The sequence below is a fragment of the Rhodofomes roseus genome (assembly GCF_022264815.1).
Source record: "Rhodofomes roseus strain CIRM-BRFM 1785 chromosome Unknown C8Q71scaffold_8, whole genome shotgun sequence".
NCBI classification, from domain to species: domain Eukaryota; kingdom Fungi; phylum Basidiomycota; class Agaricomycetes; order Polyporales; family Fomitopsidaceae; genus Rhodofomes; species Rhodofomes roseus.
The window spans coordinates 219,429-241,380 of record NW_025952964.1 but is presented as its reverse complement, the minus strand read 5'-3'; the positions used below and the strand labels follow the sequence as shown (position 1 = coordinate 241,380).

The 21,952-nt window shown below is 54.9% G+C and overlaps 9 protein-coding genes and 2 non-coding genes across 11 annotated transcripts; 5 read left to right on the top strand and 6 right to left on the bottom strand.

The window, feature by feature from the left end:
• The first annotated feature begins 108 nt into the window (after positions 1-108).
• C8Q71DRAFT_753548 (uncharacterized protein) lies at positions 109-1,437 on the top strand. Its single transcript, XM_047923437.1, has 4 exons — positions 109-312; positions 395-487; positions 546-1,052; positions 1,130-1,437. The coding sequence occupies exons 2-3, from the start codon at positions 473-475 to the stop codon at positions 990-992; spliced, it is 462 nt and encodes a 153-aa protein (XP_047779644.1). The 5' UTR covers positions 109-312; positions 395-472; the 3' UTR covers positions 993-1,052; positions 1,130-1,437.
• A 1,517-nt stretch (positions 1,438-2,954) lies between these two features.
• On the top strand, positions 2,955-3,057 carry C8Q71DRAFT_t67. Its single transcript has one exon. It is a non-coding gene; the product is annotated as a tRNA-Gly (tRNA).
• Positions 3,058-3,265: 208 nt separating this feature from the next.
• On the bottom strand, positions 3,266-4,419 carry C8Q71DRAFT_552720 (uncharacterized protein). Its single transcript, XM_047919301.1, has 7 exons — positions 4,140-4,419; positions 4,066-4,081; positions 3,932-4,014; positions 3,763-3,867; positions 3,634-3,698; positions 3,484-3,560; positions 3,266-3,423 (listed from the first exon to the last, which is right to left on the bottom strand). Exons 1-7 carry the CDS (start codon positions 4,229-4,231, stop codon positions 3,394-3,396), a joined length of 468 nt encoding a protein of 155 aa, XP_047779643.1. The 5' UTR covers positions 4,232-4,419; the 3' UTR covers positions 3,266-3,393.
• C8Q71DRAFT_552719 (uncharacterized protein) lies at positions 4,420-5,200 on the bottom strand. The gene is made up of 2 exons (XM_047919300.1): positions 4,851-5,200; positions 4,420-4,783 (listed from the first exon to the last, which is right to left on the bottom strand). The coding sequence occupies exons 1-2, from the start codon at positions 5,104-5,106 to the stop codon at positions 4,608-4,610; spliced, it is 432 nt and encodes a 143-aa protein (XP_047779642.1). The 5' UTR covers positions 5,107-5,200; the 3' UTR covers positions 4,420-4,607.
• A 113-nt stretch (positions 5,201-5,313) lies between these two features.
• On the top strand, positions 5,314-6,808 carry C8Q71DRAFT_753530 (SGNH hydrolase-type esterase domain-containing protein). The gene is made up of 6 exons (XM_047923436.1): positions 5,314-5,363; positions 5,465-5,684; positions 5,745-5,827; positions 5,890-6,339; positions 6,400-6,482; positions 6,538-6,808. Exons 2-6 carry the CDS (start codon positions 5,591-5,593, stop codon positions 6,602-6,604), a joined length of 777 nt encoding a protein of 258 aa, XP_047779641.1. The 5' UTR covers positions 5,314-5,363; positions 5,465-5,590; the 3' UTR covers positions 6,605-6,808.
• Positions 6,809-7,266: 458 nt separating this feature from the next.
• On the bottom strand, positions 7,267-8,515 carry C8Q71DRAFT_753524 (uncharacterized protein; the record flags this gene model as incomplete). The annotated part of the gene is made up of 4 exons (XM_047923435.1): positions 8,412-8,515; positions 8,184-8,352; positions 7,885-8,127; positions 7,267-7,427 (listed from the first exon to the last, which is right to left on the bottom strand). Coding segments are annotated over exons 2-4 (395 nt in total), but the record flags the coding sequence as incomplete, so codon positions are not given.
• Positions 8,516-9,047: 532 nt separating this feature from the next.
• On the bottom strand, positions 9,048-12,531 carry C8Q71DRAFT_722942 (uncharacterized protein; the record flags this gene model as incomplete). The annotated part of the gene is made up of 12 exons (XM_047921559.1): positions 9,048-9,084; positions 9,152-9,486; positions 9,536-9,784; positions 9,840-10,159; positions 10,222-10,326; positions 10,387-10,710; positions 10,766-10,988; positions 11,046-11,177; positions 11,231-11,313; positions 11,591-11,618; positions 11,717-12,266; positions 12,335-12,531. 12 exons carry the CDS (start codon positions 12,529-12,531, stop codon positions 9,048-9,050), a joined length of 2,583 nt encoding a protein of 860 aa, XP_047779639.1.
• Positions 12,532-12,684: 153 nt separating this feature from the next.
• C8Q71DRAFT_705953 (uncharacterized protein) lies at positions 12,685-15,733 on the top strand (the record flags this gene model as incomplete). The annotated part of the gene is made up of 4 exons (XM_047920478.1): positions 12,685-13,065; positions 13,118-13,414; positions 13,495-15,289; positions 15,357-15,733. 4 exons carry the CDS (start codon positions 12,685-12,687, stop codon positions 15,731-15,733), a joined length of 2,850 nt encoding a protein of 949 aa, XP_047779638.1.
• Positions 15,734-16,740: 1,007 nt separating this feature from the next.
• On the top strand, positions 16,741-18,027 carry C8Q71DRAFT_796158 (pre-mRNA-splicing factor ATP-dependent RNA helicase PRP16; the record flags this gene model as incomplete). Its single annotated transcript, XM_047925656.1, has 4 exons — positions 16,741-16,854; positions 16,889-17,012; positions 17,127-17,478; positions 17,898-18,027. The coding sequence occupies 4 exons, from the start codon at positions 16,741-16,743 to the stop codon at positions 18,025-18,027; spliced, it is 720 nt and encodes a 239-aa protein (XP_047779637.1).
• Positions 18,028-18,779: 752 nt separating this feature from the next.
• On the bottom strand, positions 18,780-18,859 carry C8Q71DRAFT_t58. Its single transcript has one exon. It is a non-coding gene; the product is annotated as a tRNA-Gly (tRNA).
• A 2,022-nt stretch (positions 18,860-20,881) lies between these two features.
• C8Q71DRAFT_722939 (uncharacterized protein) lies at positions 20,882-21,664 on the bottom strand (the record flags this gene model as incomplete). Its single annotated transcript, XM_047921558.1, has 3 exons — positions 20,882-21,313; positions 21,371-21,405; positions 21,463-21,664. 3 exons carry the CDS (start codon positions 21,662-21,664, stop codon positions 20,882-20,884), a joined length of 669 nt encoding a protein of 222 aa, XP_047779636.1.
• Positions 21,665-21,952: the final 288 nt, after the last annotated feature.

Sequence of the window (21,952 nt, the reverse complement as noted above, 5' to 3'; positions counted from 1 at the left end):
TCATCAGCCTACACGAACCATATAAACCATATCATCTACCTTGCGGAAGCAACAATAGTGTCTTGCAGCATCTTGTCGCGTCACACGCAGTGTATGTGCAATTCGATGATGACCATAACGTCGCCACCCCGGTAAGTGGCAACACGTCGAACGTGACCGTCATCTCGACAGGTTTTTCCGTTTCGTCGTTGACTATGGTATAGCAGCTCACCTTCGGGGATCGTCGCACGAAACGGCCTATACTTTCGGTGCCCGGAGGAGGATATATGGAGACTGGAAGCACCTAGCAACTGGGCGGTTCAGGCGACACACCTGAGAGCAGAAAATGATACGGCAGTGATGCCAGGCCAGGTCAGTGACATGGAAGTGAAGCCGTAGCATGTTCTGGTCTCACCTCTCTGCGAAGCAATTTGCTACCACGACTGGTGGCGTTGCGACAGAAGCTGTTTTGAGACGAACCTCTCATTGCGTGATGATGGGCCACTTCGTGAGTCTTCAGAGTCACCATCCCAGAGGAAATATACTCACGAATGTTACCCTGATAGCAGACCACTGGAGGCGAGGGACCCATCGTGGGCGATGGGATGGCAGATCTAGACGGTCCCTGGAACAACAAGGGGGTTAGCAAAACATCGTCAAGCATCGGAGAGGCACAATGTACGGCGAGGGGGACGGTAATAGAGTTCACAGCCGATGGCGCATGGAATGAGGACGAAATCGTCGAGACATCGACCACCGTCGACGAAGCCGAACTGGTCGGCGGGCGTTCCTTCCGAAGGGACGTGGGGAGTGGTAGACAGGCTGTCCACCAGCGCACGAGCTCTGGGAGCACTCAGAGCTCGGCGAGCCTCGAGACCCGTCCAGGAGGGGACCACCAAGTCACGAGTGGACCTAGCATGACATGGTCTCGAGTTGTCGCCACCATGGACCTCCGACACAACAGGGACTGGAACTACTGGAAGGCATGCTCATCTGGTTGGCCGACGTTCTGACACAGGTGTGTCATATCCGCGCAGCTTCCGCCATTGTCGCGCCCAACGAAAGCCGAGGCCCTGCAGTTCGGGTTGTCGGAGGCGATGAGATATGATACAATGGAATACCGATGTAGGGATTGAACGAAATGACTCACTGGAGAGGGGCTTGGTTGGCGATTATGGTTGTACTTGAAGCTCCTTTATCGTATTGTTTATTGAGATCGACCGTGACACCATGCGTGGGCATACCCATGAACCAATCTTGCAAGAGGACTTTCACGCAACGCGAAAGACAAACATATTGAAACCTGTGCAATTATCAGACCAGCCCCATTTTAATAAGCTCCCGTTTCACGCCATAGGAGACCCGGATAGCCAGACGCGACGCGTCGTGATCCCGTGATCACCGCGTCGAGTGTGGCTATCGCGTAGGCGCCCACAAGTACAAGTCGAGGCGTCCCTCTTGCGTTCGTTCGTGTCGCTGCTCCCACACCGCGAACCGCGAGCAAGAGCTTGAACAGAGAAGACCTGCACTGCTTCTGCCTAAAGTGTGCGGTATCATCCTCAGAAACCTATGTCTCTCCGACGTACGTTCATTGTGGCATAGGTGCGCGACCTCGTCTGTTCGTGTTGCACTCGCTCCAGAGCTCACATTGCAACTCATCAACAGACGGTTGTGTTCATGGGTGTCCCTTCGTGTAACAACTGAATGTTGTTAGCTCTGAGGACACCGCTTGACGCGGGCGATCGAAGTGCAGTCCCTTTGTGCATCTACCGGCCATACATTTGTATGATCGATGTACGATTGTAAGTCAACGTTACAGTGATCACGGAAATGCTATTGGGCTGACCTGTACTTTGTAAGCGTATATCCATCGCACGACAATCGAATGCTGCGCGCGCAGGCTGCCGATGGGTAGGCCTGTAGTGGCAGCCAATCTGGCCACTCGGGGAGGCCGGGTTCTTGAATGTGTCAAACAACCGCAGCTACCGTGCTGCACATTTCGGTAAGCCTGCAATGCGTGGTATAGAAAGAGAGATACTGACCGGGGCATGAAGAAGCAACGATACTACGCGCGTTACCAGCCGATGACGTCGCGAGCGGCTCACTACTCGTCGAGTATGATGCGATGTAACTCAAGCAGGCGACCACTAGGTATAGAATGATGGGAGACGCTGCCATAGCTGGCGGAATAGTCGTGTGGGCGACCAGGTGGACCTAGGTAAGCTAGACGTTCTGTGAGGGCCGAATTTAACGTGGTCACTCCAACTGCGACGTCGAGGATATGGGACGCAGAATCGGGGATCTGACTTGCATTCTCCGAGAGAGCGCTTTGATCCAGGTAACGAATCAGACAATGCATATCGTTGGACACCTGGTGCACGCACATACCCCTGTCATCCCTCGCTCTCATCCGCCTTCATCCTCTCATCTCTCGGCCATCGGCTCACTTGACAAGACCGGAGGGGCAAAATTGTCCACGGATTTGGGCCCGATGTGGACGGCGTGCAATGCGAGTGACCATACGCCCAACGAGTCCGTTGCTACTCGTTCGCTGGGAGCCGGCAGCGGGGTGGGCGTCCGTGGGAGACAGGATAAAACAGGAGCGATCCAGCGCGAGCAAGTGACCTATATTTTCAGCACGAGGAAGACGAGATTTTCGAGAGCATATTCCACGCTGCTGGGCACCTCTACTTGGAGGCGACCTTGGGGGGACGAGGTCTTGCAGGCGAACGCCGTAGACGCCCGAAAAGGACGCGTGTCGCGTGACCTCGACGCGTCGAGACGCGTTGGGGGCGTGCCCCGAAAATCAAGAAATCTGCGCGCATCGATTCGAGGTCAACGCAAACTTTCGGTCGAGACCCCCGGACCCAGAAGACATACCTTACATCAATGAACTGCAGGGTAGTACACCTACCGTCAAAACCTTACGGTATGTCTCATGGACTATGAGCAATATCGCCTGCAAATGAGTCTATGCAGTCATGGGGTAGTGGTAACCTGGGTCGTTGCCATGGGCGTCCAGTTTTGTGCATACTGCATGACGTCGACCCGCCCCGAGTTCGATTCTCGGTGGCTGCACAATAACATATTTTTGGCGGCCTTTTCGTTTGGTTCACTTGTAGCTGACTCCGAACGAACCCAAACTTGCTTGCCCTCATACAAGGATGCGTATGTGTACCTAGTTACTAGGAAGTTCGGACCACATCGCGATGTATATGGAATCTGCGTCACTCCACACGCATTTCTACGCGAGACATGGTGACACATGCATATATCCTCTCCATCGCTACATTCTACCAATAATACATCCAATCAAGGATACACTTTCTATCATGCATTCTATGCTCTCTAGCAGGGCACGTCTAAGTATAGATGGGTCCCGCACAGCAGGACCATGATTGAAGTCTGCGCCTCTCAGTCGCAGAACGTGATGGCGAGGTTGACCTAGACATCACAATGCAGTCGATCAGAGGCAATTCGGATCGTAAAGGGTAGGAAACTCACGTCGTCGGCCGAGCAGCCAACCTGGACGACGTTGTCGTCCGAGTTGTGGAACGCGTTGTTACAGTTTTCCGAGGAACCTTTGCACGCAGGAAGCATCGTCAAGTCAGCGCTCGCTCTCGACCCGAGTATCGACACGACGAGGGAACTCACAATCGGTACCGGTGCCGTCGCACCCGTTCCAGTATCCGAAGCCACTCGTCACCGAGAACTCATGCCTACAATATCGCGAACCGAACGTCAGCTTCACTCACGGGCGCACTCGGTGAACGCCATACGCACGGAGAGATGAGCGAGATGTCGGCGCTGCTCCAGCCGTTCGTGAGTGTGACCTCGACGAGCGTGCACTGCTCGCCGTTGTCGCCGCAGCCGCCGGCCTGCAGGTACCTACACGCGCGGCATCGGCGAATGAGTATGCGGAGCCTGTGCGAATATCTCTGGGAGGACTTACGCGATGGCACCGTCGAGCGCGCCGTCGCTCGTGTAGTCCTCGCCTTGGGAGAGGACTTCGCCGCTCTGGCTCCGCAGGATGGGCTGAGCGTGTGTCAGTCCACTTGGGCTTGGCACTTAGAGCTGCATACTAACCGTGCCGTACCCACAGCTGATCGAACGGGCCGAGGTCAGCAAGGGTAGGTACAGGTGACAACGGTGTGACTCACTTGTTGTAGAAGTTGACCGTGTGGGTCTCCGCGGCGACGAGCGCGAGCGCGGAGAGAGCGGAGACGACAGCAGCGAACATCTTGGTCGACATGGCGGAACGAGCGCGTCAGAGATTGAGGAGTTGAAGGAAGGTGGCGAGTCTCGCAAAGCGATGTGCGAGAGGGTACCAGTAAGGACAGCTGGGTGAGAGGGAGAGTTAGCTGAAGGCAAGGCCGCTCGACCAGGACCGCCCGACCCCTTTATACCTCGCCCGTATTCAGTGTTCCATTATGCCGGCAGGCTAGACGCCAGTCTAGATGAAACAAGCAATAGGCTTTGGGAAAACGAGGGTGGCAGGCACGAGGCGACGACGGGTCCCGCGTGCGTGTGGCTTTCGATCGTGCTGCCTGCAAGGCTCGGGTTCGGAGGCGACTCGCCTCCCGGAACGAGCGAGGACCCTCTTCTCCGGTGGCGCATTGCGCGGCACCTTAGGCCTTAACACCACACAGATGCCATGGGTACTTTACTCGCGCCTTACGTGTCCAGAACGCGAGAACGCCGTGGTGCAGTCTGCTTGTGTGTGCGTGCGTCCCCGCACGGCGCGGATATTGAACGGAAGATTTTCCAGGACCATGGGTGGATTGGTGGAGAGCGGAGGGGCACCCTGTTCCTTGAATGAGGCGCTTTCTCAGCCGAAAATGAGTCTTTGAGTAATAACTGACATGACGCACCACAGCGCAGAGTTGAAGCGGAGGAACGAGACGGTCTGGACCGCGACGCGTCTGGCGGGTGGTCTGCGCACCATATCCGGCGCTCAAGAAGGCTGAATGTTTTCTCAGAGCTCACCTCCGTACGCCCATGGTCATTATAGCGACCAACATGCCTGTTGGGTGCTGTGATACACGTAATTAGCGTGGCTGCAGTTGCATGAGCAAGCTCAAGCTCAAGGACCGCAACGTGCGTGGTGAATAGTGCGGAAGGTGCCATGTATTACCTGGCAATAGTAGCGGAGAAGCGGTATACAAAAGTGAGTGGAGGAACGTTCTTGCATGCAGGTGCTGAGCGTCGAAGGCCGAGATGCACGAGGCTCGCGAACCGCACCCTCTTTCTCGGAGGTCTCGACAGGGCGCGGCGGCGGCCGAGCGCCGATCGATCGCCGCCGGAGCGGAGGCCAGCGAGCCGACTGCAGTCCGGATTTGGTCCGGATCCTGGCAACGCATAAGTACCTCTTGAAGTTACATTCGGTAAGTTACAGTCACAGTACAAGTTTTTCCATCACCCAGCCCACCTACAATGAGTGAGCACGCTTCAGCCGAAATAATGCTGAGCTCGCCTCCATCACCAGACTTCCCGTACGGTTTGCGACAGAAGCTAGTACTACAAGTGACAGGCTAACTGACTCCTCTCCCCTCGACCATCAACATCGACGGTCGTCGATTTTGATTCTCCCCTACGAGACGGTATCCGAGACATGGCAGCCACCGTGCAGGACATGATCATGCTCTTGGGCGACTCGATCACCCAAGGTGGATGGGAGCCGCACGGGTTCGCGCAACAACTCGCATGTAAGTGGTCCTCCGCGTCGACCGCGTCTCGCGCATTCTCTCACGAGCATGCGCGTGCAGACGTGTACAACAGGAAGCTGGACGTGATCAACCGCGGCATGTCCGGGTACAACACGGAATGGATCATCCCCGTGCTCGAACAAGTGACGCGTTCCTTCCTCCTGCTTACCTTCCGAGTCACCAAGCTCACGCCCACACGTACTAGTGCTTCGCAAAGAAGAACGAGCGCACGAACCTCCCCAACATCCGCCTGCTCACGATATGGCTCGGTGCGAATGATGCCGCCCAGCTCCCGACGCGGCAGCATGTCCCGCTCGACAAGTACCGCGCAAACCTGCGCACGCTCGTGCGCACCGTGACGTCCCCGGACTCGCCGCGCTACTCCCCCGAGGCGCGTGTGTTGCTGCTTACGCCCCCGCCCATGAGCGAGACCATGTGGGCGCGGCGCCAGGCGGCGAAGGTGCCCCCGCGCATGCTCGATCGCAAGTTCGACGTGACGAAGGCGTATGCGGAGGCGGTAAGGGAGGTCGCGGGTGAGCTTGGAGTGCATGTCGTGGATGTGTGGACGGCGATCTGGGAGAGGGCGGATGAGAAGGAGGAGCGGCTGGCGGAGTATTTGTCAGATGGGCTGCATTTGACCGAGAACGGGTACAAGGTGCGTGGAGCCTCCTTCGTACCGTGATTATGAATGAGGAGATTGACGTGAGTTCTGTAGGTCGTATTCGAGATTCTCATGAAGGCTATCACAACGCACTTCCCCGAGATGGATCCTGACAAACTGCAGCCCGTGTTCTCCTAGTAAGAACCGGCCTCTCCTGCGCGTGCCAGGCGCCGAGCTAAGCTTTATCTACAGCTTCGACCAGATAGATGACGACGATCCACGCTCGTCACTGCAGAGGCGAGATGCTTTTGGGATTTAAAGCACTTACTTACAGCGGCTTTCAGGTAGCGTGACGCTGTTGAGCAATGGTATAGATTAATAGAAGGATAGATGCATGTCAGAGGTCGATCTGCATTGTATTAACGACTCGATCTCTAGTAGGACTGATCCATCGGGGACTATCAAACTCAAGCGTCGGAATGGCTCGATCAGAGTCAATGTAAACAACCGTACTTGACTATGCCACATCGCTGAGAACCCGCCCCCGCCTCGATAGTTAGAGGCGCTGTGGGTGCCTCAGCTCGCGTAGCTCTGCTACCCCAACTTGAAGTTGAAGTACCGCCAACGATGGCGGGGCTACCCTTGCTCGCTTAGAACCGCAAAAAGACGGGTGAGGGCTATGAACCACCGCGGCGTATATAGAGGTCGGGATGCCCAACTTGCGTGTGGCTAGAATGTGATAAATGGTGCAGGCCAGGGGACGGGCCACGCCGCCGCTTCAAGTTGGATTGTCGATGCACGTCGGTGCTTTCTGTAATACGTACTAGATAAACTCCAGTACTTACAGCCTTCCAGTCGGCACGGGGTTATCCTCACAAGCTTGAATGCTCGCGCATACAGCTGCAGACTATAGTAAGAGCACTTACGATACCTTCGAGCAGCCTTCTAGCATCACAAGCGTTTCAAAGCTCACACAGGAAATGGAGTTCACAACTGATCAAGTCTCGTTACTGGAATCCACGTCAAGGATACAATGGGTGCCATACAATTCCTAAACAACCCCTCCATCGGACCGCTCACCACCAGGAGTCGAGCAGCTCGCGCGGGCGCGAGGGGCCCGGCTTGGGCTTAGGCGGCTGAGGCTTCTTGTGCGGGTCCTTCTGGCGGTACTTGGGCGGGCCGTTAGGGTCCTTCTCCGAGTACTTGGGCTTCTTGCCGTTGTTCGGGTCGTGCTTGTGGTAGTTGGGTGGGTCGGTGCGCGCAAACACGCCAGCATCCTCGACCTCGCGCGCCCACATCTCCTCAAGGTCCTCCCGCGCCCAAAGCTCGTCGTCGAACTCCCGCTCCCACAGGCCGTCTACCTCCGCCAGGTCGCGCGGACGCGAGGGGCCCGGCTTGGGCTTAGGCGGCTGGGGCTTCTTGTGCGGATCCTTCTGGCGGTACTTGGGTGGGCCGTTAGGGTCCTTCTCCGAGTACTTGGGCTTCTTGCCGTTGTTCGGGTCGTGCTTGTGGTAGTTGGGCGGGTCGGTGCGCGTGAACAGCGCATCCTCGAGCGCCGCAAGGTCGCGCGGGCGCGAGGGACCCGGCTTGGGCTTAGGCGGCTGAGGCTTCTTGTGCGGATCCTTCTGACGGTACTTGGGTGGGCCGTTGGGGTCCTTCTCCGAGTACTTGGGCTTCTTGCCGTTGTTCGGGTCGTGCTTGTGGTAGTTGGGAGGATCGGTCCGCGCACTGAGCACGTCCGCGACCGCCCGGGCGAGAAGGCTCGTCGCCTCGTCGAAGTCGGAGCGAGCGACGAGGTCAGCGACCTCAGCGTCGAAGGCACGGGCCTCGAAGCTGCCAGTCCTACGAAAACAAGGTCAGACCCGGGTTGAGCGAGCACCATACGGAAAGGCACGTACGAGTCGGAAGCGACTGGCGCGGCGAACGCGAGCGGCGTCATCGACGCGACAGCGCAAAGCAAAGAGACGGCTGTTCCGAAGCGCATGATGTATGGCTGTTATCTGCAGTGATGGACGGCGTGGGGCGTAAAGAACGAGGTCGAAGAGTCGTAAAATAAAACAAACAAGGCTGCAGAGCGAAGCGATCAATGAACGAGGTAAGAAATACGAGGATCGGCGAATACTCACCAGCCAGTACCCGTTTGTGAAGTTGAGCCCGAGAAAGAGAAGTGAGCTGGGGAACCAGAGCAGCGAAGGGGGCCCTTTTTATCCTTATTCCCAGCGCCTTCTACGCGCGCCCGCCAGCCCATGGTGGCCTATGGTGGCCTATGGTGGCCGCTTGGCGACGTCCCAAGCACGCAGGCTGCAGTGCAGCGCATGGCCAACTCGAGCGAGCCTCTGAACCGCTGTCGTAAAGCTGTCAAACAGCTGTCAAAGGAGAGGAGCATCAGCGCAAAAACAGGCCACCCGCATCTGAAAAGTCGACGAATTGCAAATATCCGTCGGGAATGATCGATCTTAAGGGTGCGGGCGGCTCGGCGTTCTATTGGACCGGGTTACGAGGGCTCTCGAGGCGGCGGGATTGATGGCAATCGTAATATTCTGAAAATGCGAGTGTAATTATCCGCGGTCGGCTTGCGGCCGGCTTGTGGCTAACCGTGGAAATATTCATGTACGAGATAATCGCCCAATTAGTCAGTCAATTACATCGCACTCGTCACCGCACACTCGTTATGATTGGATCCAAATCCCCGAGATATTCGTACACAATGCATCACATCGAACCTTCTTGTCTCAATTTCTCGACCCAAACCAAATCAGTGCTCAAGCGTCTTCATCCACAAGCCCTTGCCCCCACCCACTGAGTCAAATTACGATTATTTAGTGCAATCAGTATGTGTAAAGTCCAATTTGAAGGTCACACATACCTGCCATACCGAACAATATTGAGACCCAGGCGTTCGAAACGCGAATTGTGCTCATCGGAAGCCTTGAGATCCCGAATGAACGCCATGAGAGTCTGACTCCGTGGGCGGTATGCTTCCCGAGTAAAGTCCCGGCTCTTGCGACTACCTAGGCCTTCGAACTCCTCCAGACTGGCAATCGCTGCAGTGCCAGCAAGAGCAATCAATGCATCTGGGGTGCCGTTGCTAAAGAGATGTCGGTGGGTGGAATACAGTCCACCAGGGCGCTGAAAGACGACTGAATCGAGAATATGTTGGACGAGGTTGTCCTTCTCGAAAGCCCCAATTACTGTGCCACCCTTGAATGTATATTCAGTAAATGTTGAGCTATATCAGTGAATTTCGCACCTGTGTGTCCATGATATGCAGGAGCTCTGTTTCCTTCACAGAAGATGACAGGAGCTTGCCTACAAAATGTGCCCGGTCATCGCGGAGTTGCTTCGCAACATCGTCCAGTTGTGCAGTGTCAATCGCATAGGTATCCTCGCTCGCATCGAAGTCGATATTGTAATGTCGTAGGCCAGGAACGAGGACGGGGAGAAGTGTGATTGCAGCTTGTTTGAACTGGCCGCGTAAAGTTGCAATGACTTCTTTACCCTACCAAAAGATGTGATATGAGGTCAGCCACCATTAATAAACAATGATGACTCACCGCTTTGATCAGTTTCGAGTTATTCCATGCAGAAAACCGTTTCTTGTCAGGTCCTATAGTTGCTTTGTCCAGCTCTTGCGCATGCAGCTGAGCAAGCACAGCAGATATCTTGTTGCTGACCTGCGTAGAGTCTGGGAATGGAATAGTGAGTGCTATGTACTCCTCGAGCAGACGCTTCGCAGCCTGCGAGTATGCCAGATGGCAAGCCTTTATGTCCTCTGAACTAAGGTCCTGCAACATCGGCTGGGCTGGTGCTGCTTGAAGACTCTGCATCAAGCCACTATACATGGCCTCCCACTCAGCCGGAGGACCATGTGAGCCTCCATGAAACAGTGAGTACTGGTTAACAAACATAGAGTGAACTGTCAAAATAAAGACTTACTTGTTGATGGTACACGGGTAGGCCGTGACCGCTCCCGATGCGTCAGCACGATATTTGAACTGAGCGGTCTTGTCTGCACAACACGCGGTGCCCCTCCTAGAAGTTCTGGCGGGATAGGACGAAAGGGGCGCAGTGACGATGATGACGACTGACGGCTGCGCATACCTGGAATGCCGCTGACGTTTCCAGACATAGTGGAAGGAGCTGGATAGGGCTGCGCCATGATACTAGTACTCGGCGGGCCGCTGCCCGCAGAAGCTCTGAGCGGGTAACGCTCTGGGCCAATGTTTGACAGGCCCACAGTCGTAAAACCCTCAGGCTGATCAGGACGCACTGTCACAGATCCAGGCACCGGGTAGGGAATACTATACGGCCCGCCGGGATGCGGGGCGTCTTGAACTTGAAAGGACGTGCCAGTGGACGCTTGAGAACTTCCCGAGGCCTGCTGAGCCTCAAATACACCGGTCTGCACAGACTGGATCCCACCCCCTGTAGTAACAGATCCGATCAAATATAATGAGACCTACAGCATGGATGTACGTACCGTAGACCTGCACTGAAGAGGACTGTCCATCACCGATGTAGTACTGACTAGCGCTGGCACCAGCTCCTGGATCCATCTCGTGTGTGTAGTATGACGGCATACTGGTCTGGTAAGACTCAGATGCAAGCGGATTGTACGACTCAGGCTGCTGATTGAACACCTGAGCGGAGTCCTGAGTCTCGGGCTCCGGGAAAGCGTAGTGATGGCCATCTTCAGTGTAATCCTAGGATAGACGTCATGTAGTGACCATCTGCATTACCAAATCACTTGTAGAACGTACCTCGTGTTGTGTCCAATCGCTGTGAGTCACGAATGCCGCTGATACAGACGGTTGTTCTGACCTGATGTCGATCTGCGAGCCTTGTGGCATTGCAGACGGATTGAGGTCTGCGGCACGATATTCGCGCACATTCTAGCAGTCAACGATCAGTACGATCTCACCTTGCGCTGTCTCATTGAACGCACCTTTGGCTGTGCGGGCCTTACCGCAGCCCTTCCTCGACCAAGGTTCTGTGAGCCGGCCTGATTTCCTTGCCCGCGGTGGCTCACTATGAAGACATGAAGACACTTATGTGTCTCGTTGAGCAAGGCACTCAGGCGGATGACTTACTGATTGGGCTGGCCGGGTTAATCGTTGGTCGTTGTCGCAGTTAGAGCAGCACACACGATCTCAAATTAACCCGATGGGAACAATGTGACCTATATCTGGTGTACGAAGTACTAATACATGCTCGAAATTCATACAACAATCGACGCGATAAAAAGGAGCAATGGACGAAGAGGCAGGTATCGGTAGATAGTAAAGATACAGACTTGGAGACATACTCAGGCTGCAGCCACCGATCTCGGGACTCTGGAACATGTCCAAGTCAGTCCAGGTTCTCAGGCAAGCTACATCTGACGTTCAGTTCAAGCTGTGAACAGAGTACTAGTTGATGACGTACCTTACACCTTGACAGCCCTGGTCATTGAGACGGCGGTGTCCGAGCTCGCTAGGCCGAAGCTCTCGCCGCTCGTATTGCCGATGCCCTCGTCAGCGTTGTTCTCGTCGCCATCGTCCTCCTCGTCACTGTCGTCCTCATCACCATCTTCCTCGTCATCCTCCTCGTCCTCGTTGCTATCATCGCCGCCATCCGACGAGTTGCGACCTTCGTCCGGCGAGCTTCCCTCGCTGTGCAAGAATGTATCGATGCTGATTTCGCGATGCTGCGCGTGGGACTCGAGCTGGGAGATGTGGGTATCGACAAGTTGGATGCAGTGATCATGGGACTGGATGAGCGACCGAAGCAAGAGGATCTGTTGTTCCTTCTCGCTGATCTGCACTTCCATAGTGTCCCGCTCCTTGACGCGGGCCTTGCGCGACATCCGCTTTGCCTTGATCATGTGGGCAAGTGCATCGTCGGGGAGATCAGCGAGTATGCTTGGTTGGATGGGCTCAGCCTTAAGCATAGCGGTCAGAAAAATCCCGACGTCACAGTATTGAACGTCCATACCTGAGGTGCTAGAGCCAAAGGAAAGTTCCGAGCAACGCCTTCTAAGATACTTGTCGAGCCAATTGTGTCGACATACTTCGCCGTGGAAGGTGTCGTGGGGTAGGGACTGTACCGGATCCTGGCAATCTTCTGGTCATGCACGAGCCTTCGGTAGTCATCCGCACGCCGGCGGTGGTGACGGTCCATATTCGGACTGCCAGGGGACTCTGTCCTGTAAGATGGCAGACCCGGCTTAGCCTGTTGCTGAGCTTGGACTTGCTGTGAGGACGCCATATGAGAGAAATGAGGATGGGCGAAGGATGGCGGCAAGAGGCTGTTCTCGTTCACGGAGCCTGAGAGTCGGTCACTGCCTGCAGATCACGTGACAGATCATGTCGTTTACTCTCTAAGTCCTGTTTACCTCGAGTCCTTGACGCGATCAAGACGATGGATGCTAGTCTGCACAAAAATCCCTACAGCAACGGATTTGACATTCTATGTGCAGACTGCGGGTCTCATTTTCCTTCCTATGACTCTCTCGTTACGCACATCAGCTTCACACATCCATCTTCGGCAACACAGGAACTAGCATGCAAGTCTGGCGAAGGCGACACAAGTGATCGACACCCCCAATGTGCCCACCGGTTTGAGGGCGAGACACTCCCAACGGTGTTTGATGCTTTTGAGAATGATAAACACGCTCAGAAACGTCGCACCACTGGCAATCCAGCCTATCCTTTTCTTGACCTTGTGGAGGTCGAATTGGCGCGGTGGTTGAACGAACGACTAACGTCCACGCAAATTGATGAATTCCTGAAGTTGAAATGGGTATGCCATATTGCTACTCCATACAAGGTCATATTTTCTAACATCGATCCAGGTTCGCCGCCATCCGCCGTCGTTTCAAACGTGCCATACCCTACGTTCCTGGATTGAGGAGCTCCCGTCCGGCCCAGTATGGCGTACAGCTGAGATTACTCTGGAGGGATACAACCCAGCCCCACGCAATGGCAATCCACTGCTAATATACCGAGATGGGCTCGAATGTCTGGAGTATCTGTACGGACTCCCAATATTCGCTCCGTTCTGCGCTCCCGAACCATACGGCATACACACGGCCTATGGCCAGCGAGTCATAACCGATTTCAATACCGCTTGTCAGGCATGGAATTTGCAGGTACGCCACCGCCGCGGCTAGCACAGCCAGTCAACTCACTGACAAGATTGACGGTCGGGACATTCGACCATCTCCTATAGAACAAGCTTCCACGCGGTGCGACAGTCCTTCCCATACAATTTGGGGGCGACAAGATTGAAGTGACGAACGGTACTGGCGACATCGAGATGCACCCCCTCCTCATGACCCTGGCAGCCATCCCTAGCGCAATGCGTTCCAAGCTCTCCAATAACGCGTGGATATGCATCGCGTACCTACCCGTGGCGAAGTTCGATGTGCATCGGGACTACAACAGTGTCCTCGCCAATCGTGTGCTCCATGAGGCCATGGACATCATCACGCGCTCGCTCAAGGACGCTATGAGGGACGGGAAGGAAATGGCTGACGGGTACGGCAACGTACGTTTGGTCTTTCCCCCAATTGTGGCATTTTCGGGCGATCTTCCCGAGCAGCTATCCATGGCTGCAGTTGCTGCCTCCGTCTCCCCCGTCACTCTCGCCACCACGGCATCCTTTGGTGAAGGTCACCAGCATCCACCACGGACAAAAGCGCACACGCTCGACCTCATCCATCAAGTTTCGCAGAAGGTCGATCCCTGGAAACTTCACGACTTCTTGCGTGAGTGTGGCAAGGTCGGCCTCAATGGCGTTCACAAACCTTGGTGGCGCGATTATCCCCTTACTGACCCCCATTTCCTGTGTCAACCCGACATCCTTCACTCGGACTTCAAGTTCTTCTGGGATCACGTCCACAAGGCATGCCAGATCCACGTCGGTTCCCAAGAACTTGATCGCCGCTTCAATGCGCGACACAAGCGGATTGGGTATGCTGGTCTGCGACGAGTCTCTGAGGTGAAGCAGATGACGGGACGTATGTACCGAGAGATCATGCGGACAACCGTTGTCGCTATTGCAGGCGCTGTCTCACCTGGATTCATGCTTGCAATACGATCGCTCATGGAGTTCCTCCTCATAGCTCAAAGTCCCCGACATACACCCACTTCCCTGGCGCGAATGACGACTCTCCTACGCACCTTTCACGAGAACAAACACGCGATCATGGATGCTGGTGGGCGCGGTTCGTTAGATCACTGGCACATCCCGAAACTCGAGCTGTTATCCACCTGGGTACCTGCTATCCTCTCGCATGGTGCACTCCCCCAGTGGAGCTGTGACGCGATTGAGCACCTCATCCGTACCGAAGCCAAGAAACCGTTTGCGATGTTTACGAATCATCGACGGAGCGATTTCGGGACGCAGTGTGCACGTCACCTAGACCGCCTGGAGAAGCTACGTCTATTCGAACTCTACTCCCTTTTCACAACGCATGGCATAGACCTCCATAACCTACACCCTACTAGCGAAGCTGGTATGAACGACGTCGAATTCAATGATGCGTCGGCTGTTGGTGCAGCGCGTACCTGGGTAGCTAACTCGTTGCCTGGCGCTGAGCGCAGCATTCGCGGTCCACGACTATCGCGCAATCTCTTCGCCACAGGGTCCCTCAGACCAGAAGACTCGAACGTTGCTTTTCATCTCACCAAGAAGCCGACCGCAACATACAGAGTCGACGAGATAGCACGGATTTATCAGCTTCCTGACTTCCACGCCGCTCTCGTTGACTACGTCCGAGGCTTCGACCTGGACAGCCGATGCGGAGACGACCATTGGTCGAACCATTCCCATGGAGCAGGATTTGATGAAGTGCGTGTGTGGGACACATACAGGATCCAGGTGTTGTCCATTTATGACGACGCCGTTCGCCTGGATCCCGAGACACTGCGTGCAGTACCACCAAACGAGACGTACCGTTACGGGATGTGTGACGCAGTCCTCATTGATAGCGTGAAGGCGAATGGAGAATTGCGGGAGGATGGTGAGTAAATCATTTTTATTGTTCGTACAATTGCAAATTGAATCTCTAGGATCCCTCATTGCTCAAGTCCGCGTCGTGTTCGAACCGGTTCCTCGCAAAGGCAACATCAAGTTACCTCCACACCTGCAGGTGCCACTAGTGTACATTCAAGATTTCGCCTTCAACGACCTAAACGAACACGGGCATCCCTGCAAGGCTGCTGGGATTGAGATGTACAAGCTGCGACGACGACTGTATGCAGATGCAGGAGGGGTTGCCCAGCGCGCAGGCGAGGTCATCCCGTTGACAAATGTAGTGCGGCCTGTCGATATTGCACCTGCTCATGGCCAGATTATGCTCGATACAGTCACGGAATTCACTGCACTCGAGGTGCCGACCCACTTCTGGCTGAATGATCTATGGGACAAGGAACTGTACGAGACATTTGTATCAGGTTACGAATAGCTAGTGCACCGGAATAGATATCCATACATGTCAGTGTAGCAGTGCGGTCTGTACTAGTTGCAATCCAAATTACCTCGCGCTGTACACCGCAGAATTGATAATGTAGAAGCTGAGGCATGGACCAGCCTCGCAGTGTAAGTCTGTAATCCGAGTGAAGTGACTGGGTGTCACGGAGCGTGACAAGTGAGTCTGTGGCCTTAGCCCACATCCTGCTCTCAGCTCCAGCGATTAAGCAATAAAATTTGGAGGGTACGTTCTTTGCATATAAAACAGACATTCTGCGTACAGAAACATCTTCGGCAATGCGCTCTCCTGCGAGGAGTTGAATAATATTGCTGCAGTTGCGCGCCACCGCCCGGCGCTTACGCGCCCGCGCGAGGGCGTGACTGCTACTCACCTGTCAGTGGCGACCTCCATCTCTAGCTCATCCACAACTCACATCTCACTGCCTTGCACTCTTGGCTCGGGTCTGCGGGACACTGCATCACGTACTTGTTCTGCAACAGTGCGTGAACGTTGTCTGCGCGGCACGTCAATGTAGTTACCGCAGACCTTCCACTGGGCCGACTCCACCTCCAGACGACAAGCATGAGGGCTACATGCTACCAAAAGGATTACATCACGGAGCAAGCCAAGATTGACAAAAAGCGGAAAGAGGGTGAACTTTACCAACGGTACGAGGGGGCCAAACCAAAGGATGATCACGACTGACATCGACTAGTGGGAGACTGCACAGACAAAGCACAGTACGTTCAAGGCAGGTGAAAGTTTCCCCGATGTGCTCGTACCAAGAAGAGCTATTGCAAGCGATCAAGGAGCACCAGGTCCTTATTGTCGTCGCCAAAACTGGGTTAGGTAAGACCACACAGCTCCCTCAGTATTTCCACCGCATACGGCCTGAAAGTCGATCGCCTGACTCGGAGGAGACGGGGACGAAGGTAGGATACAAGGTCGGGCACTCTGCCCGGTTCGAAGACTGCACGAGTAATGATACGGTGCTCGACGGCATGCCACTGCGCGAGTTCTTGATGGAGCCGTATCTGGCGGGTTACTCTGTGCTGATCATTGACGAGTCGCAAGAGTGCATGCTGAGTACGGACATCCTCTTTGCTCTTGTCAAGGTGCGTCGTATGACTCGTTGCTCACGTTTCGCAGGTGCTGACGAAGAACGCAATACATATTGCTAGGTTTAGGCTAGAACTACGCTTGTTGATATCAAGCGCGACTATGGATGCTGCGAAGTTCAGCGGGTACTTCGACAAAGCACCTGTTTTCGATGGTGTGTGTTCCATTGATCCTTTCCGTCAGGTCGTGACTAAGGTCTGCCTTCAGTACCCGGCCGACGATATACAGTCGACATTCACTACACCCCGCAGCCAGAGGCGAATTCCAGAGGCGAATTACTTGCACGCAGCCATCACGACAGTCTTCCAGATCCACACTACACAACCTCGCGGCGACATCCTCGTATTATTCACCAGACAGGACGAGATCGAGGCTGCACAGGAGAACTTGCAGGAAACTTCTCGCGCTCTAGGGAACAAGATCGCTGAGCTCATCGTCTGCCCCATCTACGCGAACCTGCTGAGCGACATGCAGGCCAACATCTTCGAGCCGACGCCCGAGGGTGCACGCAAGGTCGTGCTTGCGACGAACATCGCCGAGACGTCCATCACGATCGACGGCGTCGTGTTCGTCATCGACCCAGGCTTCGTCAAGAAATCGTACAACCCACGCACGGGCATGTCCTCACTCGTCGTCGTGCCCTGTTCGTGCGCGTCGGCCAACCAGCGCGCGGGTCGTGCGGGGTGAGTAGGGCCTGGGAAGGCGTTCCGGCTGTACACTAAGTGGGCGTACACGAACGAGCTGGTAGAGAATACCGTGCCAGAGTTTCAGCAGACGTACCTGGGAACAATCACTCCTACGGACATTCCTGTATCGCACTACTACCCACCGCCCTCTTTCCAGGCAGCGATAACGTATTCAGGTTCTCGTGTCCACTTACACCCTCCAGTCATCTTCGCCTGATGCCTCCTCGTCTCATGCAACGTCTCGTTAAACTGATTATCTCACATTGTACCTCTATACGAAGTTGCCTGGTAATACAATTTGACAATGAATGTTTTCTCAACGGCCAGTAATCAGTCGCGCCTCAGCTGTTTAGCGCGGGAGCCACATTCTCGCGGGGCGGGTTTCCTGGTATCGATAAGTTTGTGATTTTCGTGACTGTTAATTCCTGCCATGTCTGTAACTGTAGCCATTATCCCTGCGAGCGTCGCAGATCTGTGATCTGACCTTTCGCTTTCCTAGAAAGGTTAGCTGCCTATGATCGGCGCGCTGTCAAGAGCCCATAAGCGGGGCGCACGAAAGTTGCTGACAACAGTCTGCAGACAGCTGATAGCGTTTCAAAAATCTGGATGCCATGACGTTCAAGTTGACACTGACATTTGCCATCAGAGCTCTGTCGATCGATGTCGTACTGATTTGATGCACGCGCATGGAACGGGGACATCGTGGTGTCGTGCAGTGCGCTTGTATTAGTAAGTATGTGCCTGCGTCCTATGTACCTTGGGAGACCACCGTGACTGAGGCTGAAGTCCCGCGCAGCGGACTGGGTGACAAGGCGTATCCAGCGCGGTGGGCCGAAAGTAGAGGAGAAGGAGGAGAAGGGGGGGTCCATTTAGCCACGCAGCACGCGCGATCGACGCGGTGTCATAGCTTGCGATGACAGCGGAAGGCGTCCGGGTTGGACGCCGGACCGTGACGGAGATGAGACGCATCACGTCAAGCAGCGCGCTAGCGTGCCCCAAGCGTGCCCTCAACAGCTGAATGACACTGCATCCAGACTTAAGTGCAGTGCAGATTGAGTGCAGATATATATGTTGTTCAATGAATCAGGACGTATCCTGAGATACCACCTACATAATCGTGCATCTAAGTGAGTATGTTGCGGCCATATAGTCATACCCGGATACGTGTTCTAAGTACCAAGGGGCCTTGAGGAAGAGCTCGAGGAAAAAGGAAGGAAAGTGAAACTTTAACACGATGCAGCCACCGAGAATCGAACTCGGGGCGGGTCGAGTCACTGTGTGGCAACGACCCAGGTTACCACTACCCCATGACTGCATAGACCCTTCTGTACGCGGTATTGCTCAATGTTCTTGAAAGAGACGCGTAAATTTGACGGTAATTGTACTACCCTGCTCTTCATCGATGGATGGTTTGTGTGTCTTCTGGGTCCGGGGGTCTCGACCGAACGTTTAGGTTGTCCTCGAATCGACGCGGGCAAATTTTCGGGGCGCGCCACCGACGCGTCTTGGTCACGCGACACGCGTCCTTTTCGGGCGTCTACGGCCTTCGCTTGCAGACCTCATTCCCCCCAAGGTCGCCTCCAAGTAGAGGTGCCCAGCAGCGTGGAGTCTACTCTCGGAATTTCCTGAACTTGTCTTCCTCGCACTGAAAATATTGGTCACTTGCTCGCGCTGAATTTTCCGCTCCTGTTTTGTCCAGTTTCCCGCGGACGCCCACCCCGCCGCCGGTTCCCAGCGAACGAGTAGCAACAGACTCGTTGGGCGTATGGTCGCTTGTAGTGCACGCCGTCCACATCGGGCCCTGATACGTTGGCTATTTTGCCTCTCCAGTCTTGTCAAGTAACCCGATGGCCGAGAGATGAGAGGATGAAGGCGGATGCGAGCGAGGGATGACAGGGGTACGTGCGTGCACCAGGCGTCCAACAATATGCATTACCTGATCTGTTGCTTGGACTGCAGTGTTCTCTCGGAGAACGAGAGACAGGTTTCCAGTTTCTGCGTCCCGTGGTCTCGACGCTGCAGTTCGAGTTATCGCGTCACATCGGGCCCTTGCAGACCGTCTTGCTTACCGAGGTCCGCCTAGTTGTCTACACGGCCATCCAGCAGGCCATGGTAGCGTCGTCCCCATGACTTCTTGAAGTGGTCGCCGACTTGCATCATGATTAACGAGTAGGCAACCGCTCGCGACATCATTCAACGCGCACAGTATCGCTGCTTCCTTATGCCCCGGTTAGTCTCTGTTTCTATACCACGCATTGTAGGCTTACCGAGATGTGCAGTGCAGTAGCTGCAGTTGCTTGGCACAATCAACGATTCGGCCTCCCGAGTGGCTAGTTTGATCGCCAACGGAGAGCGGCCTACCCATTGGCCGTTTATATGCGCAGAGTTCGCTTCTCGTGCGATAGAGCTACGTGTTCTGAGTACAGGTCAGCTCAATAGCATTTCCGTGACCACTGCAGCGCTGACTTACAATCGCACGTTGATCCTCCGACTGTATGGCTTGCAGATGCGCGACGAGATTACACTTACGGTCAGTGAAACGTCACAAAGAGACAACCATCAAAAAACCGTCTGTTGATGAGTTGTGAAGTGAGCTCTGGAGCGAGGGCAACACGAACGCGAGGTCGCGCACCTACGCCACAATGAACGTACGTCGGAATGCTGCACTAGGTATAGGCTTCTGAGGGTGTAAACTCACTTTTAGGAAGAGGTAGCGCAGAGCCTTTCAAAACAATCCCTTGCTGGCGGTTCGCGATATGGAAGCAGCGACATGAACGGACGCAAATGGAACGCATCGACTTGTACTTGTGGGCGTCTACGCGATAGCCACGCTCGACGCGGTGATCACGGGATCACGACGCGTCGCGCCTGCCTGCGCCCGCCTCATCTTGTCGAGTGGGACGCATAGTCAGTATTATCTGATTGGCTCTCTCGGTCAACTGAAGGAAATGATGCTCTAGGCTTTCAGTGCACGGTTTTCGAGCGCAGCTACCGTGTAGCTTTGACGTCCGGCCGGCGTTACATGGTTCTGGTCGTGTGCTTCCGAGCGGGAATCAAGAACAGCGCGATACTAGCTCCCTATATTACAGCATTACACAATTCTACAAACGACATCTCGGTTTATTATGGTTGATTCTTCTTTCGCTTCGGTTTTGCATTGTGCCACGCGCCGCGCCGGAGACGACCCTGCTTCCCTGTTATGGTCGGCAACGGAGACTAGCTTCCCTGCGAAGCAGGCCGCCGGGTCTTGTACCAGAGCAAGTCAAATCGCAAACGTACGTGAGTTTGAATTGATTTGCAGGTATGGTAACTGACGTACCTTTTAGAAGTGCAGTGGTTACAGAGGTACTCGCAGGTCTAGCAGACGCTGGCTTCCACCCTCTGTTGTGACGTTTATCGAGAGTCGCGAGAAGTCGGTCCATGTCTTCGTACGCGGACGGGCTACATCTTCGCTCCCTTCCTGGACAATCTCGAGGCTCGCGGTACTCTCGGTACTCTCAGAGTCTGTGTGTCGGTGCGGCGCAGGACGCCCAGATCCCACAGCCCTCTGGAATGCACGCCCATATACATAATCCGCTCCGCCGACACCGGCCGACGTCTGGAGGATCTCGTCCTCGATCGACACGTACGTGGCCCTCCGTGGGGAGCTTTCCATGGAAGTCTCCGGTTTATTGACCGTCGTTCCACGCGCAACTGCCCGATAATCCTTTAATCGGCCCTGTGGCCGCGGATGCAATTTTGCATCCGCTACGCCCCTATCGAAATACCGCTAGTGAGTATTGTTTCCCTCGCATTTGGTCCTAGGATTTATCTCTCGATTACTCACCCCCCATAGGCTAATCCCGTCTCCGTATGTGGTTGCTTATGAATGAAAGGTGAGATCAGGTCGTGTTATGGCTCAATGTCTGTGTCACTCACATGGCACGGAATATTCGCCGAAATATTGTCTGGTCTCAGGTACATTGCCTGAATAAAAACGCTTCCGCTGGTCGTCATGCAAGAGCGCGTTGGTGGTACGTGCCAATTGCTTGGTGTATCTGTTCTCCAGATGTTCTGGTCCATACGCCGACAGTACAGTCCATTCCGTGCCACCATGGAAGATGACGTGCTGTGATGGCATGATCAGCGACAAAGCGGCGACGGCAGCCTAGAGGATAGTCGTCGCACCAGAGTGGCCACCTTCCAGTCATTGTCCCTAACCGCGACTTCACTGCGTATGGAGTCACAGGACGCTGGCAAAGACCGATGTTTCTTGGGAGAAAGTGCGTGGGACGTGTTTCCCTGGCTTGGTACAGGGTGATGAGCGTGGATGGTGGGCGCAGGGGATGAGAACGTTTGTCGCGAGCGTGGATGGGTTGGTGCCGCACCAGCGCTTACACGCGCAGAACTGGTCACGGGATCACGACGC

Bases quoted from the DNA above. Each gene is read 5' to 3' on its own strand.
- C8Q71DRAFT_753530 (XM_047923436.1), top strand. From the start codon at position 5,591: ATGGCAGCCACCGTGCAGGACATGATCATGCTCTTGGGCGACTCGATC. The intron at 5,828-5,889 runs GTGACGCGTTCC...CACACGTACTAG, and splicing joins TCATCCCCGTGCTCGAACAA to TGCTTCGCAAAGAAGAACGA. The intron at 6,340-6,399 runs GTGCGTGGAGCC...TGAGTTCTGTAG, and splicing joins TGACCGAGAACGGGTACAAG to GTCGTATTCGAGATTCTCAT.
- C8Q71DRAFT_552720 (XM_047919301.1), bottom strand. From the start codon at position 4,231: ATGTCGACCAAGATGTTCGCTGCTGTCGTCTCCGCTCTCTCCGCGCTC. The intron at 3,699-3,762 runs GTGCGTATGGCG...GCGATATTGTAG, and splicing joins GACATCTCGCTCATCTCTCC to GCATGAGTTCTCGGTGACGA. The intron at 3,561-3,633 runs GTGAGTTCCCTC...CTGCGTGCAAAG, and splicing joins CGACGGCACCGGTACCGATT to GTTCCTCGGAAAACTGTAAC.
- C8Q71DRAFT_552719 (XM_047919300.1), bottom strand. From the start codon at position 5,106: ATGGCACCTTCCGCACTATTCACCACGCACGTTGCGGTCCTTGAGCTT. The intron at 4,784-4,850 runs GTGCGTCATGTC...TTCAAGGAACAG, and splicing joins CGCTTCAACTCTGCGCTGTG to GGTGCCCCTCCGCTCTCCAC.